The sequence below is a fragment of the Pongo abelii genome, chromosome 15 (genome assembly GCF_028885655.2).
Source record: "Pongo abelii isolate AG06213 chromosome 15, NHGRI_mPonAbe1-v2.0_pri, whole genome shotgun sequence".
Classification (NCBI taxonomy): domain Eukaryota; kingdom Metazoa; phylum Chordata; class Mammalia; order Primates; family Hominidae; genus Pongo; species Pongo abelii.
The window spans coordinates 73,885,155-73,910,991 of NC_072000.2; the positions used below are offsets into that span (position 1 = coordinate 73,885,155).

The 25,837-nt window shown below is 45.1% G+C and overlaps 1 protein-coding gene across 3 annotated transcripts in view; it reads left to right on the top strand.

The window, feature by feature from the left end:
- Window positions 1-25,837, top strand: part of SUSD6 (sushi domain containing 6) — a 104,079-nt gene that overhangs the window by 38,084 nt on the left and 40,158 nt on the right. The window contains exons 2-3 of one of the 3 annotated variants that reach the window (XM_063715600.1): window positions 5,468-5,767; window positions 9,186-9,386. In XM_063715600.1, coding sequence (XP_063571670.1) covers window positions 9,266-9,386 — 121 coding nt within the window. In that variant the 5' untranslated portion in view covers window positions 5,468-5,767; window positions 9,186-9,265. Of the gene's footprint in view, window positions 1-5,467; window positions 5,768-8,299; window positions 8,961-9,185; window positions 9,387-25,837 lie in introns of those variants that run through there. The other 2 variants (XM_063715599.1, XM_002824889.6) reach the window with 2 other exon arrangements.

The window sequence follows — 25,837 nt, forward strand, 5'->3', positions numbered from 1 at the left end:
CCCTGATGGGAACCAAGCAGAGAGATGTGATGACACATGAGATATATTTCTAGGGTCAAGGAACCAATTACAGTCGCTTCTGCCAAGCATCTGTTTTGCTACCTGGCCAAAATTTCAGGATTTATATAATCTTTTCCCTCTTGTTTTATACATGCTGCTATTTTGCCATTTTGTATTTTTCTATACAAATTATATCTCGTGAGTTTATCTTTTTTTCTCATTCACTCGAGAAGTATTGTTGAGCACTTTGGGGGCAGGGAATTGGTGGTCTCTGCAGGAGTTTATTACCTGCGGAAATGCAGCATACAAAAGTTAAATAACTGTGAGTGGCCTTTGGGGAGGGATATGATTGACTGTCCTATTCCTGGCCCAGGCAGGGATGCTGAGGGTTTGGAAGAGCCTTCCATGCCTTTGGGCTGAACTGAGAAATTCTCCCCAAACTAAGATGGGAACTAAGCTTGACCTTTTATTTGGAAAACAAAAGAGCAGGGAGCCCTATTAGGGAAGCAGGAGGAGGAAAGACTTCCAGGCCTCTTGGATTCCATTTATCTGTAAAATAGGGCTAATTCCACCTATTTAATGAGGTAATGAGTGTGTGTATGTGTATATTCCCTTAGTCTCCCAGAAACTAATATTATTTTAAGATAGTCATAAACAATAGCTGTTTAATTTGGAGGGGAGGTAGTGCTAAGTGCTTTAAAAAATTTTTAGAATTTGATGGGAAAGAATGTAGGAGGCTCACTTGTTTAACCTGTTGGCTGTTCTCTTGTCTAAACTAACATTGTGTTTTGAGCCTAGTCTCAGGCAGTGTTTCCAAACCAGCTGAAACAGTGCCCTCTGGGAGTCTATTGGGGGTCAGTCACAGCCTGTTAGAACAGGAAGGGGCTTAGCCAGCATGAATTTGAGCACCCACTGTTTCATACATCGTCCTACGTGTCTCACGTTTGTCTTAATTTCACTGCACAGCAACCCAATGAGGTGGGTATCATCTATCCAGTTTACAGACGGTGACTGTACCTAGACCACCCAATTGCCCTAGACCACCCAATTGATAGTATGTGCCATAATTTTTCCATGATACTGGCCTCCCTGAGAGATATGTAGTTCAACTGTTTTGTTTTACTAATGAGAAAACAGGCATGGAAGCAAAGTGCTTGTCCAAGGTTGGCCCCTCAGTCATGTTGAAGCTGGGATTGGAGAAGGGGTTTCCTACCTTCAGGTCAGGAACTTGTGACAGGCTTTGTTCCTGCTCACAGGCACTTTGCCTCCTCCCCCCTTTTTTTTCTGTCTGGTCTTATTTGTTCTCTCTTGCCTTTCTCTCTTGTATCTTTTCTCCCTTTCTCCCTGGGCCCCTGTATCTCTGCAGTGTGCAGAGGCTGGCTTTTGTTGTTGTTGTTGTTGACGTGTTATTTTTGGAAAGCATTTTAGGAACACTGTGTACAGATAGTCCACACAAATGTGCTGATGGATTGATTAAACCCTAAAGGGAAAGTGGACTGTCCTGGGTTTGCTGCAGTGCAGAGGAAGATGGATGCTAGGGATCTGTCTTGGGAAGATGTAGGGGAATGTGCTGCTCAGTCAGAACAATGAGGATAGAGTTAATGTTGCTTCCTTCCAGTCAGAGCCTGTGTTGACTTACTTTTTAGAGGAAATACTTTTGGGCCCCTCCTATTCCCTAGAAGACATTCCAGTTTTCTTACAGCTGAAAGGTCCTTTGGGGATCATCCAGGTTCACCCCTGAGACAGGAAGACTCACTGACTTGCCTGAGGCCAAACCACTTTTCAGTGGCTAGGACCTAGGCTGTCCCTCCTGTCCTGTGATCAGGTCCCTGCTGCAGTCATCCTGCTGTTAGGTGCTAGAAGAGAGGTGTTAGAGACTTGTTAAAGAGAAGACTTAGGTGGGGTGGTAGTGTGTCTGCTGGCTTTCCTGTTGTCTGAAGTTGGGGAAAGCGTGATGCCCAGATGATGTGAGCATTTCTGGGGGTGGAAGACAAGGGTGCAGGGAATATCAAAGCAATTCAAAAAAACCTCTGACACTGTATAATGGCTTAGGTGGCTTAAGAGGAAAGCTGAGGGTAATGTTTGTATTTGGAGGCCATGTGATTTTAACAGGAGTTTGATGTTTGCCTTTTCAAGTAGGAGCTGGAGATTAAAGGAAATGGATAGGTTAATATTCTGGCCTGAAAAGATGTCAGAGTCCAGTAGAATGTGTGGCTGTCAAAGCACTCAAGTGATAGTGGCAAAAAGGAAAGGGGAAGATATAGAAGTTAGTAGGACTGGAAGAATCCATTGATCCACAGTGGGAGAAGATAGAAGACATCTATAAATAACTGAATTTTGGGGGGTAGGAGGCATTAAGGTCCAATAAGTGTTTAGATATCTTTTGATGCTGTAGCCTGGCCATTTCAGGGTGAGTAGGAGTACAGAGGGGAGATGTTGCAGGGAAGAAAGAGAGGTTAAGGAAGGGCCTGGGCAGCTTTGGCTGTATTAGTCATTTCTCTTCTTATCACACCCCTCTGGGGAACTTTGGACTTCAAAGTGTTAGGACTTCTTATCATTACAACCTGAAATGTAATTAGCTGGTTAAATTCTGTTCATGTTTCTGGAACTGTTCTTTGTCCTTTCTCATCATGTGGCAGGATCAAGGTTGGTGAACATAGTTAATTAAAGGAATAAACTTTGTTGTTCTGGACTCTCACCACTACTACCATTATCCTCTGTCTAGATTAGTCTGAGGCAAGAAAAGGATTTATGTTGGTTTTATCATCCCAGTTCCCTCTCTTAACTAATGGACAGAGGAGCCATGGTTTAGGAAAAAATTTGTTCTAAAAATTACATGTAGAGGCCGAGACAGGCAGATCACTTGAGGTCAGGAGTTAGAGACCAGCTTGATCGACATGGCAAAACCCTGTCTCTACTAAAAATACAAAAATTAGCCAGTCATGGTGGTGTGCGCCTATAGTCCCAGCTACTCAGGAGGCTGAGGCATGAGAATCACTTGAACCCAGGAGGCGAAGGCTGCCGTGACCCAAGATTGCGCCACTCCCACTGCACTCCAGCCTGGGCAATAGAGCGAGACTCTGTCTCGAAAAAATAAATAAATAAATAAATAAATAAAAATAAAAATTACATGTAAACGGAGTCTGACTTTACCCACGCAGCACCTGGGAACCACGCTTGACTGAATCAGACCCCTCTTGCTTTCAGGAGAAGTGTTTGATAGTGTGAGATGACCTTGCACCTTCAGCAGGACTATGGCATTCTCAGCGGGGGTCGGCCCCAGGGTAGCCAGGCACATGGACCGAGGAGATCTGGGCCCTGGCTGCCTAGGGAACAGGGGACTCTGGCTGTTTCCTGGCTGGCCCCAGCTGCTGCTGCTGTTGCCTCCCAAGGCCAGAGCCATTTTTGAAGGTGACTCCGGGCACCTGTAATCTTATTAGCAGGCTCTTGGGTTAACCTGGAAGCATCTGTGGCAACAACAAGCAAGTAAACCATGTGAACTTTGGGCTTGTGTTGCAGGCCTCTAACACCAGAAGCCCACCATGCGTGTCATTATTTCTCAGCCCTCTGCTATCTTGGCGTCTGGCTAAGACAGTAAACATAAGCCCCAGGTGTTTCTAGTTTACAAAGCATTTCCTCATATTTTGTTCCTTTTGAGCCTCAACAGAGTCTACGGAGATAGTCAAAGCAAGTAACAGCCCCATTTTACAAATGAGGAAATGGGCAGAGATGAAGTAAGTGACTTCCTCAAGGTCAGAGCTGTGGCTTGAGGGCAGTGTTCTTCCTCATTGGAGGAACTTACGGACAGGAAGTGAGTGTCCACGACATCACATTCAGCAGGGCAGTCACCCAGCTGTTGATGTTCTAGGTTTACAGAGGTGGGAGAGGCTGCCCTTTTGGGGCTGACATTCGAGCTGAGGCCTCCTGCTACCACCACCTGTTGGGGCAGCAGCATTAGTTCCCAAGAAATAAAATCAGAAGGGTGACTCTCCTTACCTGTGTTTTGAAGAGGAAAGCCGGCTACTGGGGTAATAGATGGATTACAGCAAGAGAAGGGTAGAAGCGGTGAAGAATTCTGTGGCCTTAGAGCCTTTTTCAGATGTGGAAACAGAAGGCAGAGCGCCTTCATGACCAGTTCCCTGGCTGGTGGCAGAGGTGGGACTGAGTCATTGAGGCCCTCTCCTCTGTCTCACCTCTAAGTTCAGATGTGATATTCCTTGTGAGGATGGCCGAGTGCTAGTTTTGAACTTGATGCTTAGTTCTAGGTTCCTCTTCAGTGATAATTTTTTTAATTAGGAGAAGTAGTCACTAACATGCCAAAGGAATACTGAAGTGAAATGGATTCTTTTTGTTTAAACAAAGTTTTAGCCTCAGTATTTCTCTAGGGATAATGAATACCTAGTGAAACTTCTGTTTTTTTTTTTTTTTTGCTTGGTGTACTAAAGCCACAATCCAAGAACAAGTCTTGTTTTTTTAAATTCTATATTCAAGGCAGATCATTTCTTAAAATGATTAGATTTATAATGTAGCCCTTTCTCCACAGTAGCTGGGTTCTCCCATTCTGGGTAATACTTTGGAGATTTAGGGGTTAGCTTTCCTCTGTTTTATTTCTGAAGCAATAACCTTTGGCCTAGCCTTACATGTAAACACCCCACTGACTACCTTCTATTTATCTTTTCTTTGCAAAGCCCTCATTTCCATCACCCCGTCTGTTCTGCACCTGTCCCGTCTTAGGCTTCAGGGTGGAATTGGTTCCTCGACTCAGGTAGCTGCTTAAGCAGTAAGGGAGGAGCCAGCTGTTCCTGCAAAACAAAACCAAAAACAAACAAACAAAAAACCTAAAACCGATCAGGAACTCATACATGTACATCTTGTCTGCTCCATTTCCATACCGGCTCCTCCCCACAGTATTCATGATTTTGGCAAACCTTTGCCACCTGCCTGTCAGATGCCAGGCCTTGTGCTGGCTGTTGAAGATTCCGAGTTGAGTAATTCACTGTCCCTGCCTTCAAGGAAGTCTCAGCCTGGTGTGGTGAGACAGATAAACAAATAGATATGATAACCTGTTAAAGGTACAGTCATAGCAGGGTAAGAAGGGGTCATTTCTACGTTGGAGGTGGGTTTGGTGTGAAGTGTCAGGAAAGAATTCCTCTAGATGACCCTTGTGCTGAGCCCCTAAAATGACTCTATTCCTGGGAGAGGGAGCAATTAGGTTTTTGAGATTTGTTTTAATGGCAGTTTGTTGAGAGAGGAGACAGGTGGTCTATAGGAAGGCCTTGCTACATTAACTTTATATTTCGTTTGAATAGATAATACATGTACAAAGTACAACAGTCAATATAGTAAAAGGGAATATATGCAGTTAAAAATTTTTTTTCTCCTTCCCCGTTAACCACTCAGTTCCCCTCCCCGAAGGCGATCATCAGTTACCAATTTCTATTTTTTTTTTTTTTTTTTTGTGAAACAGAGTCTCACTCTGTCACTCAGGCTGGAGTGCAGTGGCACAATATCGGCTCACCACAACCTCCGCCTCCTGGGTTCAAGCGATTCTCCTCCTCAGCCTCCTGAGTAGCTGGGATTACAGGTGCCCGCCACCACACCTGGCTAATTTTTGTATATCTAGTAGAGACGGGGTTTCACCATTTTGACCAGGCTGGCCTTGAACTCCTCACCTCGTGATCCACCCGCCTTGGCCTCCCAAAGTGCTGGGATTATAGGCATGAGCCACTGTGCCCGGCAGTTACCAATTTCTTACGCTTTATTCCAGGTGAGTTTTTCAGTGCTTATGGGGGGGGGGGTGTGTGTGTGTGTGTGTGTCTTTCAAAAATACATGCATATACACGTTATTTTTTTCACATACTAATTTTAGAAGTCATTCCATATTAGCACAGGTTGAATTGCCCTGTTCTTTTTAAACCACTGTATGGTATTCCATTATATTGGGTGTACTATAACTTATTTAAGTACTCCCCTTTCATGAACTTTTAGGTTACTTCAGTCTTTTGCCTTTACAAACAATACATGAATATCTTTCATATATGTCATTGCACATGTGATTTCTTAGGGCACATTCTAGAACTGATAAGTCAGAGTATATGTGCATTTTTTTGGAATAGTTATTAACAAGTTGCTCTCTGAAGGATTCTATATTGATTATAAAATGCTAGCCAGACAGAGTGGCTCATCCCTCTAATTTCAGCCCTTTGGGAGGCTGAGTTAGGAGGATCACTTGAGGCCAGAAGTTTGAGACCAGCCTGGGCAACATAGTGAGACACCCTCCTCTTTAAAAAAAAAAAAAAAAAGTTAGGTGTGGTGGCGTGCTCATATAGTCCCAGCTACTTGGGATGCTGAAGCAGAAGGATTGCTTGAGCCCAGGGGTTCAGGTGAGCTGTGCTCACACCACTGCATTCCAGCCTGGATGACAGAGTGAGACCCTGTCTTTTAAAAAACAAACCAAAAAACGCCAAAAAACTAAATTTAAGATTCTTTACCATTTGGCCGGCCCCACCGCTCTTCCATTGCCTGCCTCCTCATCCCCCACCAAAATCCTCTAAAATCCCTGCCAGTATGATCTTCCTAAATGAGTTTAGTCTTATAATTTTCCTGTTTAGAATCCTTGTAAGGGTAAAGTTTAAACCCCTCTGCTTAGCCCCTGCCTCCAGCCTCTGCCAGGAGTAATGTGCTCCCATAGTACTCTGATCCACTTGTATTTGGTGCTTCGTTTTTTTTCTTTTCCTTCCTTCCTCCTTTCCTTTCCCTTCCTCTTCCTCTTCTTCTTCCTCCATTCTTCCCTCCCTCCGTCTTCCTCCATTCTTCCCTCCCTCCGTCTTCCTCCATTCTTCCCTCCCTCCCTCCCTCTCACATCCTTTAGGACTCAGCATCACCTCCTCTATGTAGTCTTTCCTGACTACCACCACTTATGCACGAAACACCTAAGCATTACCTTATGTGGCCTCATTTATTCACTGCTTAAATATTTTTTATACACGTGCTGTGATGTGGCACATGCAAGTGTCATTCTTGATGATCCACTGGTTATTGCCTTGAGGGGATGACAACTGCCCGGTAGGGTTACCTGGTGTGACTGCACCTAAAACAGCAATACCAAAGGGCCCATTGCCAGTTCTGTCACTGACCAGCTGGGGCCTCTGAGTATATCCCTTAACCACTTTGGACCTTGATTTGGGATCTGTCAAATGAGATGGTGGAACTTGAGGAACTCTAAGGCCCCTGCTGTGCAGGTCTTATTAATGATTACAACAGCAACAGCAGCCAGTGTTTACTGAGGACTTACAAAGCGCCAAGCATTTTCCAGGCACTTTGTCTATCCTAATCCTTACATCAACTCTACGAAGTTTGTATGGTTACTATCCCCGTTTTACAGATGAGGAAACTAAGGCTAAGAGAGGTTGTATGACTTGACCACAAGGTCATAGTAAGGAAACAGATATGAATCCAGGCATTCTGACTTTACTGTTCTTAGCCACATAAATGGGCACACGTTCGACACACAGTTTTGTGTACTGTTTGGCGGTCACTCACAGACTCCATCCCAGACCTCTACATGAACCATCCCTGTTCTACAGTTTTAAAGGCTCAAACTGGAGTCTGGGTGAAACCTGGGGACAGAAGACTGCTATAGTCACAATTATTAGAGGCAAATGGGTGAGGACCAGTGGCCAGCTCTGTTCATGAACCTTTGACAATTCTCACAGAGAGTCTTGTTTTGGACAGAGACAACTTACATTGCTGTTTTCAGTTACCCTCTTTAGGAGGGGAAAGTAGGCCTGAGTCATGCTTCAGACACAGATTAAAATCAGATTTGGTACCAGGTGCAGTGGTTCACGCCTGTAATCCTAGCACTTTGGGAGGCTGAGATGGTGGATCACTGAGGTCAGGAGTTTGAGACCAGCCTGGCCAACATGGTGAAACCCCATCTCTACTAAAAATACAAAAATTAGCTGGGTGTGGTGGCAGGCACCTGTAATCCCAGCTGCTTGGGAGGCTGAGGCAGGAGAATCACTTCAACCCGGTAGGTGGAGGTTGCAGTGAGCCAAGATTGTGCCATTGCACTCTAGCCTGGGCAACTGAGCAAGACTCTGTCTCAAAAAAAAGCAAAATCAGATCTGGGTAATATCCCTGGCAGAGTCCCAGGGGCATCCTTTATTAGGGTTATAGATGGCAGACTCCCTAATCTATGCATATAAAGCCTTATTAATGGAGAAGGGGGTGTGTGTGTGTAACTTAAAAGAAGTGTAATATTATATAGAATACCTGTTATAAACTAAAATAACTGGCAAATGAAATTAAATAAGTTAACTGAAATATAATAGGCCCACACCATAATGTATTGTAATGTATCATCAACCCAGTTGCCTCCCTAAAGGCTTATAGAAAAGAATCTTTAAAGTCTTGACCTCTGATACACACACTCTCTCTCACTGTCTCTCTCTCTCTCTCTCTCTCTCTCTCTCTCTCTCTCTACTGGTTCCTATTTTTCTGAAGTCTTTGTCTGAACTAGAGTGGGTGGGTGGTAGGGCTAGTTAGCAATTGCAGCCCATTCTCCATGCCTCCCCCTGCCTCATCTTTTTCAGGGACAGCCAACAGAATGTGGTCACAGGTGTGTTGGGTGAGCCTTGATTAATGAGATTCATGGCTGTCGAGTCAGATCCTCCGGCTCATCAGCCTTTGGCAGTTTAGCAAGCAGGCTGGGGCCCTCAGCTCCCACTGCTGCATTCCTTCTCTAGGCGGTGTATTCTCTCTTTACGACACGTGTTCTCTCTCTCTTTTTTTCCTTTTGGTTAGTTGAACTTGTTCTGAGTCCAAGTGGCAAAGGCAAAGCCTGACTTGGGTGTAGCAGCTCTGTGTCAATAGCTGCCTCTCTGCTGGAGCCTCCAGGCAGGCGGTGGGGCAGAGCTGGGCAGTTTCTGAAAGCCCTGCTGTGCCTGACTGCCATCCAGGTGAGACAGAGCTCACCTCCTGGCTTCTGCACGCTGCAGGCCTTGTTTCCCCAGGGAGGAGTTGAAAAGCCACTTCTGTGCTTGCCTCTCCTGGCAGCAGGGATTCGAATAGTTGCTAGAATTCTCTCAACTTTGTGTGTGATTATGGCTTCCTTACCAAAGTGGCTGCTTTTAACTAACTTATGGCTGAAGTTTTCACTTTATGTCCTTGTTTGTTTGTGACAGGTGAATCAGCTCCCGGCCGACTTTAGGATTCTTCTGGATTTTAAATTTTTTCTTTTTAAAAAAACTTGGACGGATAAAAGATGTGCCATGGCAGGATAGCACCAAAGAGCACCTCAGTGTTTGCCGTGGCCTCCTTGGGACATGGAGTGTTCCTTCCGCTGGTGATCCTTTGCACCCTGCTTGGAGACGGACTTGCTTCTGGTAAGTCCTGACCTGCCTTCTGTGTGTGGGTGGGAAAATATTTAATACCATTGTTTCTCTCAAAGACTAGGACAGGGGACTCTCCTCCTGGCAGGCAGTCAGGGAGAGCAGAGGGTGGAGGGCTTTTGTGTTGTGGTAAATATAGCAGGGAGCCAGTCCTTCTGGGGTCTAATGAGTCACCTGGAGGAGGGGCGTGTGGGAGCCTGTTGGTGGTAACCTTTTCACCCCTCTCCCCCAGCCATAGTCATCATCAGGAGGACAGAGGTGTAAGGTTCAGAGCACAATATGCAGGTTAAGGGGACAGACTTTGGAATCAGACTGCCTGTGTTCAGTGCCCATTCTCGCTACTTGCTTGCCCTGTGACTCTGCACAAGTTATTTTACTGCTGCAAGCCTCTGTTTCCTCAGCTGCAGAATGGGATAATAATAGTACCTACCTCATTGGGTGGTTATGAAGATTGAGGTAATAAAATAAGTATGTAATGATTGTTAGCTGTCTTTTGTTTGTTTGTCTTTCTGTGCTTTTTCTCAGAATGAGTAGACAGTTGAAGTATTGTAATTTAGTGAAAATAAGACCCGGTCACTGACACTACAAATGTTGTGATCTTGGGCAAGCGACTTAACCATTTTAGGGCTCAGTTTTTCCCTCTGTCAGATGAATAGGTTTACCTGGAATAACATTTAAAGTCACTTTTTTGCCCCTCAGTAAATGCTTTCATGATTCTAAGGACTTTGTGGTTGAAGATGGTGAGCTGGACGGGCCCTAGCAGGGGTTAGACATGCACCATTGAGCCTTTTTGTTTGTTTGTTTGTTTATTTGTTTGTTTTCAGAGATTCTCACCCTGTTGTCCAGGCTGGAGTGCAGTGGCACGATCGTGGCTCACTGCAACCTCTGCCTCCCGGGTTCCAGCAATTCTCCTGGCTCAGCCTCCTGAGTAGCTGGGACTACAGGCTCATGCCACCACACCTAGCTAATTTTTTTATTATTTAGTTGAGACGGGGTTTCACCATGTTGGCCAGGCTGGTCTTGAATTCCTGACCTCAGGTGATCCACCCACCTTGGCCTCCCAAAATGTTGGGCTTACAGACGTGAGCCACGTGCTCGGCCCATTGAACCTTTTTGAGTTTGTACAGCCCTTGTTGCCTTCAACAGTGCTCCAGAGACCCTTCTAGGCAATCTTTGTGTGATCTTCTAGACAAAATGTCCTTAAAGGACATGTTTGGATGTGTACAGTAGGCCTCTGGGTGGTGTGCCACAACCTACCTCTGTGTCTACACTCCAGAATCATCATTGAACTCACCAGTACTGGTGTTGCTACTGGACTTTATTAGAAACACATACATGGCAGTTTCCTTGGCCAGTGCTTCCTGGAGAGGGATCTCAGAACTAGATCCTGGAAGGGGACTTTGGTGGGGACAGTAGGGGAGTGGTATATTGTGGCTGTAGAGCCTCCAAAGTTTAGTGCTACTTCTTTCATTCTCTATCAGCTCCCACCACCCACTTACCCAACATAAACAGATAATGGCACGGTCTCAGCTAATCTTTTTTTTTTTCTTTTCTGAATTGTTGGAAGAAACAATTACAGATTTTTTTGTTCATTGTAGCCTTCTCCACTACCAACATATAGATGTGCCTTTCCTTCCACCCCATTCTGACACTTAACCCAAGCCTTTTCTCCCTAGTCATGAAGAGCCCCTGGCACAACCCAGGGGGCCATGATGATTGGGACCCCACAATGTGGCCATCATGGTTATATGAGGTTTCAAAGGAAGACCAGGCTGCACCAATGTGCAACAAAATGAAGCAGAGCCTCCTTTCGTAGGGTCACCCCAAAACCAGAGGAGGCCTCTAGAAGTGCTAGTTGCAGAACCACAGAGTGTAGTGACTCTCTTATTCACCACTGTGTCTTTAGAGCAGAAGTTGGCAAACTGGCCCACAGGCCAAATCCTACCTGCCATCTGCTTTTGTAGAACCTTCCAGTTAACTGTTTATATTTTTAAATGGTTGGAAAAATCAGAAAGATATTTCATGACATGTAAAAATGTATATGAAACTTAAATTTCAATGTCTATAAAGTTTTATTGGAACACAGCAATGCTCATTCATGTATATATTGTCTATGGCTGCTTTTGTGCTGCAGTGGCAGAATTGAGTCGTTATGACAAAGACCATGTGGCCTGAAAAGCCTAAAATGTTGAGGCTTTAAAATATTTGGGTCTTTGTAAAAGAGGTTCTCCCCCAGCCCAGAACAAATGGTGCTCAATAAGTATGCACGTGAATGGAATGACTGTCAGAGCAGGAAGGAAGGAAGGACTAGTCAAAACCAGCTTGGGCTTCAGAGAACTGTGCACTTGCTGCCCAGAATCTCACAGCTAATGATAGGGCCAGGACCTAGCCTGCTGCCTGGCATATAACTGTGACTTGCCTCTTCCAAGGCTCCTCTAAGGAAACTGCCCAGGCGTGTGGTGTTAGTGGCATAATGTCTGCCTTAAGTGTCTGAAGCCTCTTTAGTGTCATTAAGCTATCCTACTTACCCCTACCCTCCCTTTTGTTGGCTTCATCCTTCCTATTCCCCACCTCATTTTCCAACTACCCACACCTTCCCAGCTTCCCACTCAAGGTCCAAAATCCATTATCAGGTTCCATACTGGCTGGATAAAGGGATTATTATTTTCCACTGTGGAAAAATGTGTCTGTTTATAGTGTGGGCTCAGACCAGGATGGGAAAGTTGGCTCTGTTGTTTTCTTTCCCCTCCACAACCTGAAAGAATGCTCCTTCCCTGCCACCCCAACCTCCAAGTCTTTTCTACTCCCCATAAAACATGTGTACTGGCAGGGGAAAGGAGTTCACCTTTGCTTAGATCCTGTGTACTAAGTTGCTACCAATGTTTTTCCCTTTCTTTGGAGTGTCTTCTAGGGGAGGAGGTGCCCTTTCTAGGCCTGAAACCCAAAGCACACCTGTATGGCCGTGCCTGCCATAAGCAGCATGCCAACCAGGCTTGTCCAGAAACCAGGATCTCAGATACTCTGAAGCTGATGAAAGGCAGTTTAATTCAGGAAAAGCCTCTTTTTCTCTTCTTGTGTTTTTTTTTTTTCTTTTTATTTATTTATTTTAGAGATGAGGTCTTACTCTGTTGCCAGGCTGGAGTGCAGTGGTACAACCATAGCTCACTGCAGCCTTGACCTCCCAGGCTCAAGCAGTCCTCCCACCTCAGCCTCCTGAGTAGCTGGGACCATAGGCATGCACCACCATGCCCAACTAATTAAAAAAAAGTTTTTTATGTTGCCCAGGCTGATCTCGAACTCCTGGGCTGAAGTGATCCTCTCCCCTCTGCCTTCCAAAGTGCTGGGATTATAGGTGTGAACCACTGTGCCTGGCCTCCTTCTTGCATTTCTTACCTGTTCTTATAGCTGCTCCTGAACACCCACTTCAGAGACATTTTTAAATGGGTGCTTGTAAAATATACAGCCTTGCTATCCAGTGGGCTGTAGTAGACCCTGGCTATATGCGTGTGTACATGCACATTCATGACTCTGGGAATCCTACTAGACATAGGTAAGTGGGCATCCTCTGGAGACAATTTGTCTGCATCGTCTCTGGTCGTAGACACCACAGTCATCATAATCTATATCATCTCATCATCAAATATCACAGTTTTGATCACAATCTAAGGTAGGAAGAATCATGTATGAAGGAGGTACTTGAGAGTTCTGGAGTAAAATGACATCATGTTTAAAGTTCAGTTTCCATACTGGTTTCTCATCTACAGCTCGAGATTTGCAGTTATAGCAGAAAAGGTGTTAGAGAGGCATTAGGTCCAGCTTTCCTTTGGTCATGCCTTTAAATGGGGAGAATTATTGATAAGTTTCCTTTTTAAGAGTGGCAAAAGGAAGTGTATCTTATTCTTCACACCTAGTCACACCATGCAGTGGATAGACCAGAATTAAAAATAAAATCTATGCACGTGCTACCCAATTTGCCTTTCTTGGACTAGGTGGAATTAAGATCTCTTCTCTGTAGCAGCCTTTCTCAGGTCTCCAAGTCTTTCATTTAACCTGTAGTCTTAAGAAACTTGCTGTATGACCTGAGGCAAATCACATGACCTCTTTGTGTCTTTTGCAAAACAGAAACAATAATCCTTAAGAATGTTAAGTTGGTGTTGTGTAGACTAATAAAAATGATTGGAAGGCACTTGGCATATAAAATGAAGTGTGTGATGTAATTCCCAAATAACAACAACAGAATTGGTATGTGACCTACTGTTGAGTCACGAGGTGCAGTAGACTTTTTATGCAGATGATATTCTTTGCTGTCATTGAAACACAAAACTTAAGGTGCAAAGTACTGTTTGAGTTGGGGATAAGAGATTTTTGGAGCAGTTATCAAATTTGACCAGTAAGGAGGGATTAATTTACTTCAGGAATCCCCATTGCTTTCCAGAAAGCCCATGTTTGCATAGTTTGATCTTAAACCAGCTGGCTTGCTGACTCCTAAAAAGTTTTTGTTTGCATTCTCTTTCTTTCCTGAGCTTATTTACTAAACAAACTCAGTATTTTACTTGTTTCTGATTTTTTTACCCTTAAAATGTTGCCATGACATGTTAGGCCATGTTAAACATCACACAATCACCTAAAACAATTTTAGAATAGCAGGGAAAACAGCCATCTGCATTTCTACATGACAGAAAGCCAGGCAGTTAGCTTTCATTGAAAATGGAAAGTGTTGAGAACTAGGTTCTCTGGGAGATGACTTGGCTTTAGCCTGTAGCAGAGAGATGTTGGCAGGTGGCCCTGGCTCACCTCATCTCGGAAGGACCCTCAAGTCAGAGATAATGTACACTGAGTTGAGAGGAGAAAACAAATGGGAAACTAATGTGTATAGAGCATCACTTACGTGTCAGGCTCTGTTATCATTCCATATAAAGCTCTCAGAACACCCCAGCTAGGCAGTTGTGCAACCATTTTATAAAGGAGAAACTGAACCAGAGAGGTTCAATAACTTGTTCGGAGACTGATGATTTTAAGTGGTGAGGCTGGCTGGGATTTGCGCTCAGTATGTCTGACTCTTGCCCATGGTCTTTTCTGGGAGCCACACTACCTGTGCTGAGTGACAGGCTTCACTGAGACCTGTTTTTTGTATTTCCTGATTGAAGTGCTCAGATCAGCCTCCAGAAGATTCTGATGGAGGAAGAAAGAGATCATGTTTTCTCCTGATGGATAAAAAGGATACAGGAGTCATCTCTGGGTTACCATGTTTCCCTCTATGGTTGTTTCTTTTTTTTTTATTTGAGATGAAGTCTCACTGTGTTGCCCAGGCTGGAGTACAGTGGCGCGATCTCGGCTCACTGCAAGCTCCGCCTTCCAGGTTCACACCATTCTCCTGCCTCAGTCTCCCGAGTAGCTGGTACCACAGGCGCCTGCCACCACGCTCAGCTAATTTTTTTCTATTTTTTGGTGGAGATGGGGTTTCACAGTGTTAGCCAGGATGGTCTCGATCTCCTGACCTCATGATCCTCCCACCTCGGCCTCCCAAAGTGCTGGGATTACAGGCATGAGCCACTGCACCTGGCCCTCTGTGATTTCTGTTCTCATCCACAGCGGCTCTTGGTTGTTTGGTTCCAGTTTAGGCACAAGGTTTGCCAAGGTGGTTCTATTCTTGGAAAGGAACAATAGGGACATAGCAAATTGTTTGCTAAATGAGGATATAGTTCCCAAAACATCCGCAAAGCATCTTCCTGTCAGCTGCAAACCCTGTTGATGAAAGTGATGTAATCTCTCCATGGTGTAATTACCTGTGACTATAAAAAAAAACTTAGGGATTATGGTAGGAGGCTGGATGGGTCATTATAGTTCTTGATGAACCCTAGTGTCATGAAAAGACATTGAGAAATTACCTTCTGCACACTAATTGTTGTGCCATGTTTAGAACATTGACAACACATGGTACCACCCTTGCACTGTAACTTTCTGATAAAAGAAACCCAGAGTCCACGTAACTGGGTCTCTATTGGGTTAAAGCCCTCATTAAACACAGATTCCATCTGCTGAGCAATGGTGCCCCACTACCCTGCTAACTTGCCAGCTGAGAGGTTATTCTTCTTACCTACCCGACTTTCTGCAAAAGAGAGGCACAGGGTGCTAATAAAACAATTAGGGTTAGCACTCAGTCTTCAATGATTCTAGGTAGGTTTCCAGATGAACACCTCTCACCACTTCTTACCCACTGGACGAGTGCAGTGCATCACTTGGGAGTGGGAGCCTGCAGCGGGTGTGAGGAGCCCTTCCAGGTGGCCTGTGCTGGTGTGCCTGGCTGCCTGGACTGGGATCAGATCAGGAGAGACCTTGGTCTGCCTCAGATTTAGCTTTGGGGCCCAGAGGGACAGAAACATTTAGAGACAACGTTATCATGGTGCAGTGTGAATGAGGAGTTCCCTGGCTGCTGACTTCTTTCCAGCCCTGTTCATCAACTTCATCTTAAGCTAATTTAACACATGAAAATCCGAATTCACTGAAAGATGAGGGTGTAACTTTTTTTTTTCTGAGACAGGGTTTCACTCAGTTGCCCAGGCTGGAGTGCAGTGGCTCTGTCACAGCTCACCGCAACCTCTGCCTCCTGGGTTCAAGTGATCCTCCCGCCTCACCGCCTTAGCCTCCTGAGTAGCTGGGACTATAGGCATGCATCACCACACCTGGCTAGTTTTTTAAAAATATTTTTTGTAGAGATGGGTTTTGCTGGGTTTGCCCAGGCTGGTCTTGAACTCCTGGGCTCAAACGATCCACCCGCCTTGGCCTCCCAAAGTGCTGGGATTACAGGCATTAGCCACTGCACCTGACTGACTATAACTTTTTAAGAACAGGATTGTCCCTAGGATTTCTTCACATAGCTGTCTCTTATGAGGTGGAGTGGGATTCAATTCGTGTACACCTCAAAATAGTAAATACCACCTGCAGCTCTCATGGAGCCACTGAGATCATGAGTATAACTCAGTATTATATCTAGCTACCATTATGCTTCAACTCTTCGCCTTGTTTTTTGGAATGACTGCATAGTCTGATGAAAAGCATGTACTCTGGAGTCAGATTGTCTGGGTTGAATACTGCCTGTATTCCTTGCTACTTTTGTTGCCTTGGATAATTTTTGTGACTTCACTGTCTGTATTTCACCAGAATGGGGATGATAATGTCTGCTTTATAAGATTGTAGTGAGGATCAAATAAGATAGTATATGTAAGGCATTTGGAACATTGCTGGGTACACAAATAAATATTCCCATATTGGAAGATCAGATCCTAGCACCAATTGATATCATTCCACACTTCTGGTTTTATGACGCCACAGCTGCTTGGTTCAGACAGACTCAGGTTGGAACGTGTTCCCTGTTTCTTCCATATCTCTTGGATTCTGTTTGAATCAATTCAGTGCATATTGAGTAGAGTTAGATCTTTGATATTCATGAGGTTTTCTGAGTCCCTAAATTCTCAAATAACACATGTTGGTTTCCCATACATGAAGACGAGTAGCAAAGAGTGGTAAATGCCCTTCTGAGATGTTGGTGCTGGAGTGAGATCAGCTAAGTGATCTCACTGTGAACTGTTTGTTCTCTTCAGGGAGGCTGCCCTGTTGGTATTTCGGAGCTGATGTTCCTCAGGGATGCTATTTGTTAGGAACATTTGGAGTCAGTTTTGAAACCTTACATATTAAATATGAGAATGCCAAGGATCTGTTCTTTTAAAGACATTTTTTATTTCATCAGCACAGTGATGTGATTGGAAGGTTGCATTTTACATGATTCCAAAACACAACTGGGAGAATATAACATTAGAATTAAAAAATAATAAATATCTTTTTCCCATTTGGTAGTCCTTTTGCCTCCTCTTGCTTTTCTTAGCTATATTGGTATTTCTTCTTTTAGAAGCCCCTTTCTACCTAGATTTATTGGCATCCCTGGTGATGGAGATTTTTTTCTTGTTTAACTTCATTGACTTATTAGCTTTGCCAGTAACCAAATCTTTTAAAGGAGAATTGTTTAGTCATCCAAAATTCTGGGAAGTAGTGCAGGGAAGGTAAACAGATTGTCTTCAAGATTTCTTGGCCAAGTTTTTTTTTTTCATTCTTTTTAAATCACAAAAGTATTTTTGGTATTTCAGTGGGGAGGGGGCACAAAATGTGTTTCAGGAAGTTATAACCAAGTAAAAACAGGGCTATAAAATAATTCTGCTTCATCCTTTGTTATTCTGAGTAACAAGTGACACTCTATGTACTACAAAGGGCTTGATCAATTCTTCCCATGTAGTAGACACATGTCTCCTTGGGAGAGGGCGGGACCTTTGTGTTTATTGTCACTGGCTTGGGTTCTGATGGTTCGGCCTTGTTGACCCTGGCTATGGTAAGAGGCACCAGAGAATGTCATTGGGATTGTTGCACACCAGACTATGACTGAGTGGGTGTGAGGATCAGCCTGTCAGTGTTTCCTGAGCACTGGTCTAGGCACAGAGAGGTTTGCTGGCAGATGGGAGAAAAGTCTTGGATTTCTCTTCTTCCCAGTTGATCTCATTATGATCCAGAGGCTGGATTGCAAATGACACAGTGGAGTCTTGAGCCAGTGCAGCCCCACTAAGGCTCCTTGATAATTATGCGTGGTTGCTCACAGTTTCTTTCTTTTTTTTTTTTTTTTTTGAGACGGAATCTCGCTCTGTCACCCAGGCTGGAGTGCAGTGGTGCAATCTCGGCTCACTGCAAGCTCCGCCTCCTGGGTTCATGCCATTCTCCTGTCTCAGCCTCCTGAGTAGCTGGGACTACAGGCACCCGCCACCACACCCGGCTAATTTTGGTTTTTTTTGTTTTTTTTTTGTATTTTTAGTAGAGACAGGGTTTCACCGTGTTAGCCAGGATGGTCTCGATCTCCTGACCTTGTGATCCGCCCGCCTCGGCCTCCCAAAGTGCTGGGACTACAGGTGTGAGCCACTGTGCCCGGTGGTTGCTCACAGTTTCTGATGAGCGGCCCATGAAGTTAGCTGGAGACCTTTAGTAGGCTGTGTGGCTGTCTGCTTTATACCTCTCACACACCTCTCTGAGCTTTGGTATCTATACACACTGCTTTCGGTTTTATTTCTTTGGTTTTGCTCTTTGTTTTTGATTCTTGTTCTTTGTTCTTGATTCCACGTTTGTTTGCATATAAGCTCATTGAACACAGAGACAAAATCCTTTGTATGTTGTTCATTTGCTACAACCAGGCCAGTGATCATCCCAGTAGATCCAACACACACATTGTGGGAAAGGTACTCCATAGGTGGGTTTACCCCATAGGATGATCCAGAATCATGGCTTGTCCTCTGTGTGAGGAAAGCAGGAGCAAGTCCAGGGCCCAGTGAGCAGTAGCAGTATGTGGGGGCTCCCCACTGAGTGATGGTTCCTCATAGTATTCTGTCCCCAGCCTTCTGGGGAGGAAGTGGAGAAGCACATGAAAGTGTCTTCATACCTCAGGGATGCAGGTGGTGGGGCTCTTCTGTGGAGAAAAGAGAGGGCCCAGGCAACCTGCCTAGAAGAATGCATTGCAGAGTATGCTACCTTTAGCTTGGGTGAGGATTTTGAACCCAGTGTGGATCCTGTTAGGTGATGAAGAGTTATATAGTTTGAAAGTATATCCCCAGCCAGGCGCAGTGGCTCATGCCTGTAATCCCAGCACTTTGGGAGGCTGAGGCGGGTATATCATTTGAGGTCAGGAGTTTGAGACCAGCCCGGCCAACATGGTGAAACCCCGTCTCCACTAAAAACACAAAAATCAGCCAGGCATGGTGATGCACACCTGTAATCCCAGCTACTTGGGAGGCTGAGGCAGGAGAATCGCTTGAACCTGGGAAGTGGAGGTTGCAGTGAGCCAATATTGCACCACTGCACTCCAGCCTGGGCAATAAGAGCAAGAATTCATCTCAAAAAAAAAAAAGGAAAAGGAAAAGAAAGAAAGTATACCCCTGCCAAATCTCATGTTAAATTGTAATTGCCAGTGTTGGAGGTGGGGCTTGGTGGGAGGTGTTTGGATCATGGGAGCAGATTCGTCATGAATGGCTTGGGCGATCCCCTTGATGATGAGCTCTCTGAGTTCACATGAGATCTGGTGGTTTAAAAATATGTAGCACCCCCTCCCCCACCCCACTTTCTCCCTTTCGTTCTCATTCTCACCATGTGATGTGCCTGTTCCCCCTTTGCCTTCCACCATGATTGAAAGCTTCTTGAGGCCTCCCCAGAAGCACATGCCACTATGCTTCCTGTACAGCTTGCAGAACCGTGAGCCAGTTAAAAAAAAAAAAAATCTCTTTTTTAATAAATAACCCAGTCTCAAGTATTTTTTTTTTCTTTTCTTTTCTTTTTTCTTTTCTTTTTTTTTTTTTTTGAGACAGAGTCTCGCTTTGTCGCCAGGCTGGAGTGCAGTGGCGCGATCTCGGCTCACTGCAACCTCCACCTCCCAGGTTCAAACGATTCTCCTGCCACAACCTCCCAAGTAGCTGGGATTACAGGCATGTGCCACCGTGCCTGGCTAATTTTTGTATTTTTAATAGAGACAGAATTTCACCATGTTGGCCAGGATGGTCTCGATCTCTTGACCTCGTGATCCACCTGCCTCGGCCTCCCAAAGTGCTGGGATTACAGGCCTGAGCCAGTGCTCCTGGCCTCAAGTATTTCTTTATAGCAGAGTAAGAATTGCCTAGTTTAAGGAGGGAGGAAAGGTACGCTTTCATTACCAGTGGGAAGTGAAGAAGGAATGTATATGAAAATCATGCTGGCCGTAAACATATCCTGACATTAGAGAGGGGCATGAGAAGTGCCACTTGGATGGGGTTTGGCTTCACTTTCTTACCTACTGCCTTTGCAGCCACAGCTTCCTCTACCTCTACGTCTGTTTCTAAAGATCAAAGCTAAGGGACAACTCCTTCTCCCCTAAACATCTTCAAGCTTATTCTCACCCTGTTCTTCCTGTGGCTAGAATTCTACCTCCTGCCTTTTCCTCCCATACTTCTCTTTATCCTTCAAGGTCCAACTCAGCTTCTTTTGTGGAACATCACCCATCTCTCTTACCACTAGAATTAATAGGGTCTGAAGGAAGGAGAGTGGGCTTTGTGTGTATTTATTGAATGGAATTAACAAGAGCTCCTAGTCTTAGTTCTTTCTCTTGGGAGGATGTCGGACAGGTTTTCCTAGGAGCAGGATTCCAACTCTTAGAATCTTGACTGACTTTGATTTGAAAGGATTGGCCAGCTTTTTATGACCTCTGGTAATTGCAGCTTTGGGGAACTTGAACCTTTTGTTCTTTACATCATGGTACACGAACGCTATAGACTTGCTCCAAACCCTAATGACCCTGGGTTTGTAGGGTTGCTGTGGGGCAGATTGGGTTTTGTATTTTCATGAGTGTTAACTCCTTTAGCAAGTATGTGTTGACATAAGGTGGGCAGGAGCTGTGTAATGCCACAGAGGGCTTTCTGGGGATGAGGTACTAGGCTGGATCTTGACAGAAGCTAATCATATGTAGTAAGCCTGTGAGAGGAGGGCGGCAGCAGCCAGGAACTGTGCTCTGCACTGGAGGAGTGCAGAGTTATAGTTTAGCACTCTGATTTATTCCACAGGTACTTGTTGAACTGCTGAATGCCAAGACTGTGCCAGCTGCCGAAAATAGAACAATTCCATGTGATACATGCTATAATCAGGAAAGTACTGCACTACACAGGAATACTCATTAGGGGGTCTCTTGACTCAGTTTGAGTTGGTCATGGAAGGCTTTTCTGAGGGAGAGAAGTCTACACTGAGATCTAAAGGCAAGTGAGTTAACGGGTATGGGGAGACAAGGTGACATAGTCAGGTGAAGAAGGCAGTGTCTTGGGCCAGACACGCTGGTTTGAATCCTAGTTCTGCCAGTAGTGTGTAATTTTAAGCAAGCAAGTTTCTCGAACTCTACGTCCCTCAGTTCTTCATATCTGTAAAATTGGGATGATAACATACATACCATATAGGGTTGTGGTGAAGATGAAATGTTGCTGTTATCATCATCATCGTTGTTAAAATATGGCACTTGCCAGTGGCAGGTACAGCCCACTGTTGCGGGGAGTCTGGAGGGAGGAGAGGAAGAGAGTATGGTGTCTGCTCTGCTCATCTCAGCACTTCCTTTCCTTGGAACTTCCCATGTCACTGTTGAAACTTTGGATGTCCAATATACTGTATTTGCTAAACTGGTTTGTTTCTTGCCCTGTGAATGAAGAAGTGTTCTCTTTCACTCTGGTGGAGTATGTTCAGTAGCTGTAGTTTCAAAAAAGAAAAATGAAGTCTAACCTTAGCCTAAGAATTCAGGGATTTAGGTTGAGCACACCAAAAGCACAGTTTGAGGAAGCACCCAGAGAGGACTGAGATGCTGCTAGTGGAGGCAGGTGCCTGTCCTGGCTGAATTGTCAGAATTGTGGAAGAGGAGGAGGAAGAAGAGAAACAAGCTCTCTTGGAGTATCCTAAGGATCAAAGAGTTAAAGAAAAAACAAACTCTAGTTAATGAATCAAGAAGTTGAATGAGTCTAAACAGGAAAGGAAAGAGGGTTGAAAGGAGGATGTTAATTTTAGGTACAATTTGTGGGAGAGGATTGGGGATGAGAAGAATAGCAGTGGGCACCTATTTGCCCATGGGACCTATTTGCCCATGGCACCTATTTGCCCATGGGACAGGAAGTGATGGGCTAGGTGAGGCTGCTCTTCTGGTCCAAGGGAAGAGGTCACTCAGGACAGGCCACAGGAGTGCATGCTTCTTGACCCTCATCACCTGGCCTCAGCTCAGCCAACTGAGACAGTCAGGAGGCATGTCTGACAAAGACTCCTTATTTCAGCAAGTCTGATGCACCGTGTGGGGTCCCATGTGGGTCTTAGCTGGCGTCACAAATTCCATGGGGAGGCTGGAGGGTGTCAGAGGTTCTTAATTGCTTGGGGAGCAGCTGGCATCTGGGCCCTTCAGATGTATTCCAGGATTTGTCATCTTGGATCAGGCTGGGGTAATTGGAGAAGTTGGGGTGAGGACTGTCTGTGATTTGATGTGTTCAAGAGTGCAGAGAACTATTGTGACTTCCAGCAGAGATGTGTCTCAGGTTTCTTAGAGTGGCTTTCAGCAAAGGAACCCTTTCTTGGTGCTATTGTTCTCAATACCTTGTTGTTAGGCAGTTTAGAGGCTTTGCTGTTCAACTGACTCCTCTCTCTGGCATTCAGAAAATCTGTCACCAGTAACGCAGACCCTGGCCTTGCAGGAATAGTTAAGATTGTGAATAATAGGATTAAGTGAGATAATATATGTAAAAGTCCTGGGTAAACAATAAAAGTGTATTCCAATGGAAAGGATTATTATAATACTATTTTTTCAGTCAGCATCTCTTTTCTGAGTTGCTCAGAGCACTTCGTTAACACTAACTGGTTAATCCAGCATCCATCCCTGGTTGGAGGCTGGCATTTAATAGCCCCCCTTTGTATGCAAGATCAAACACAAGTTTCCAACAAACCCCCACATCTTGAGCTTGAAGCCCAAACCTATGGAATCTAAATCTAAAGCTTGGACTTCTAAATATGATAATGCCTCATTCCTGGGAATAAAGAAGGTGAGAAGAGAAAGGAGGGATCATTAAAATTTTTTTTTTCGTGAATAATTGGTCATGTCAGACAAGGCTGTCATAGTCAGGATTTTGAGTGACCTAGAAGTCAGTCAGTCATTTTCCTCTGAGAAGCCAGAGTTCCTGCTGGAAATGAAACTTGATAGGAGCTGGAGAAGCAGAAGGCTAAGAAGAGCAGGTTTGGGGCAAAGAACAGGGAAGCAGAGAGGGGGCTGGCAGATTTCTTCATTCTGTTCTATTAGGCTGTGGCAGAAGTACTTGAGATGCCAGGTTCTGCATCACAGTGCTAACTGGCTGGCACATGGTAGTGGGAACACACCGTCCCCTCTGATGTGTACCAGGAAGTGTCAGGGGGACCCACAGCAGGTGCTTGGTGTATTCTGCAGGTCTCATGTTGAAACTTCACACAGCACCCCCCTGAGTGTCCTGCTCAGGCCAGTTTTGCTGCAGACCAAGTATTGCAGTCCAGTTTGGCAGGGTGGGATCTGAGCAGATCGGCCTTAGGCCAACTCTGCAGTCAAGGAAAGGCCTAGGTGCATTGGTCCACCTGTGTCCCTTCTGAAGGCTGGTCTCACCAGCCTAGAGCTGGCATGAAAAGGTCCTGTTTTCTTCACAGTACTGGGTGAGGCCATTCAGAGTCATCAGGACCTTTTTCCAAGCTTGTGCTTCCCTGCCTCTGGTCAAGGCTTAAAGGGCAGTTCCATCCTCACCTTTTGTACTCTCTTGCACAGAGTCTTGAACCCTGGAAGCAGGAGAAGGATATACTGAGTTGGGAAGTTCCTCCTTCCTCCAGTGGCAGATGTGTGGGCTCCCAGGTTTGAAACTCTAGAGGTCATTCAGGTGTGCCAGTGAAGAGGCACATACTCATGAGAGAACCAACAGGCTGGACCTTGGAGGTTATTTGCACTAGTGAGTTTCAAATTTGAGCTAGCATCAGATTCCTCTAGAGGGCTTGTTAAACACAGATTGCTGGGTCCCATCCCCAGAGTTTCTGGTTCAGTAGGTCTGGGATGTGGTTTAAAAATGTGCATGTCTACCAAGTTCTCTAAAGAAGAACTTGGTAGACATGCAGCAGCAGGTGCTGCTGGTCTGAAGACCAAACTTTGAGAACCACCAATTTGTACTTGGGCTGAAAAAAACCTGTCTGACTCTTCTTAGAGCAAATTTTGCTGAGATGAGGACAGAGGGGGTGGAGAATTCTTGAACCCACTAGGGAGACAAGTGGCCCTTCTCAGAAATAGGCTACTGCAGGTGGGCCAACCTAATAAAACTGAGAAGAGGTTAAGGGAGGATGCTGGCAGATGTATCTCTTCTCCACGCTGGTCTGGTCCTTGCACGCTACCCTACAGCAAGGAGCCAGACCTGGTGAGCTGTGGGGCTGGGTCATTTTCATTTCCTATTCTGCTCCCTGAGGCAGCAGTGAGTTCTAAAAGTCTGCATTTTCGGATACCTTTCCTCAGTATGGGCTCTGTGGTATGAAGAACGGTACCCTGAGCCGGGGTCCTGGGCATCGGCCCTAGCACTGCCTCCAATGGACAGCAGCTGAAGGCACCTCATATTACTCTAGGGTAATGTGAGTGTGGACTAGCTCTCTGGTGCCTTTTGTGCTCTGATATTCTGGGTTCTTTAATGATTTACCCTGACAGCTTCCTCCTCAGGGTCAGGAACTTCTGCTGGCTTGTTACTTGTTTTTTATTTTTCCGTGTATGAGAACTTCTGTTGATCAGAATCGTATCCAGAGACTGGCTCGCCAAAAGTGAAACTAGAGACAAGTTTGGGAATTGGAGAGAATAACTTTTCTTTTTGGAGTCATTGGCACCTGCAATTGTGCTGCTGCCATAACACCTGCCTACAGAGAGAATGACTCTGCATCACTGTCATGCCTGCCTATCTTACCCCACTACCAGCTTCACAGGCTGTCTGATCAGCTCTGGTTTCCAGGGTGCTCAGGATTGTTATTCGACATTCCCCACTGCCTGGCACAGTGTGTGGCTCATGGTAGGCCTGTGTGTATGCTTACTGGATGGATGGAATAAGGGGTTGTATCCAGCTACCTCTTCTTTTCTTTTCTTGCTTCTTCTTAACTTGGTACAGTTGTCTTCCTTTGCCCTCCTCGCTTCCATCCTTCCTCCCCTGCTTCCTTTGTACTCATTTTTACTCCTCAGCACTCTGGCAGAGCTAGCATGTACATCGAGTGCTTTGGGGGTTAAAAGTATACACAAGACAATCATAAAAGACCCTATGCAAGCCGTCTGTGTGAGGGGTTCCTCCAGAGCTCCCTACTCTTCCTCCCTCCTTCTCTCTTCTGCCTACTTTGTCTAGGGTAGCTGTGAATGTTTTCACTGTCCTAGGGGAATTTACTGTTCTTCAGATTGAATTTGACCCCGTTTTCAGCCTTTATTTCCCACCAGAGCCTGATGGTGTTTGTATTGGCAAGCCAGAAGACTCCTGGCTTGGAGAGAATTAAGAGTTAGTACAGCCTGCCTCAGAACCATTGTCTGGCCCTGTCTTTTCAGCCTCTATCTGAAGGGGCAAAACAAATTTTTTGGCCTTGGTTAATTGTTACTTAGCCCCTCTGATCCAGCCTGGGCAACTTTCAGGTAGCTCAGGCACTGACTAGCCTGAAGTCTCTGTTGAAACAGGGACAGATTAAAGTTGATTTGATTCATTTGAAGTAAAATCAGCAGGCTTTTGATGATTTCATTAATTTCCTCCCTTCTGAACACCCTCCTGTTAGCAGTAATTGGAAACCCTGACTCTGTTTCTCATTTCCCCCACCACTCTGCTTTAATCTGAGACAGCTGGAAACTGCACTCAGCTTTT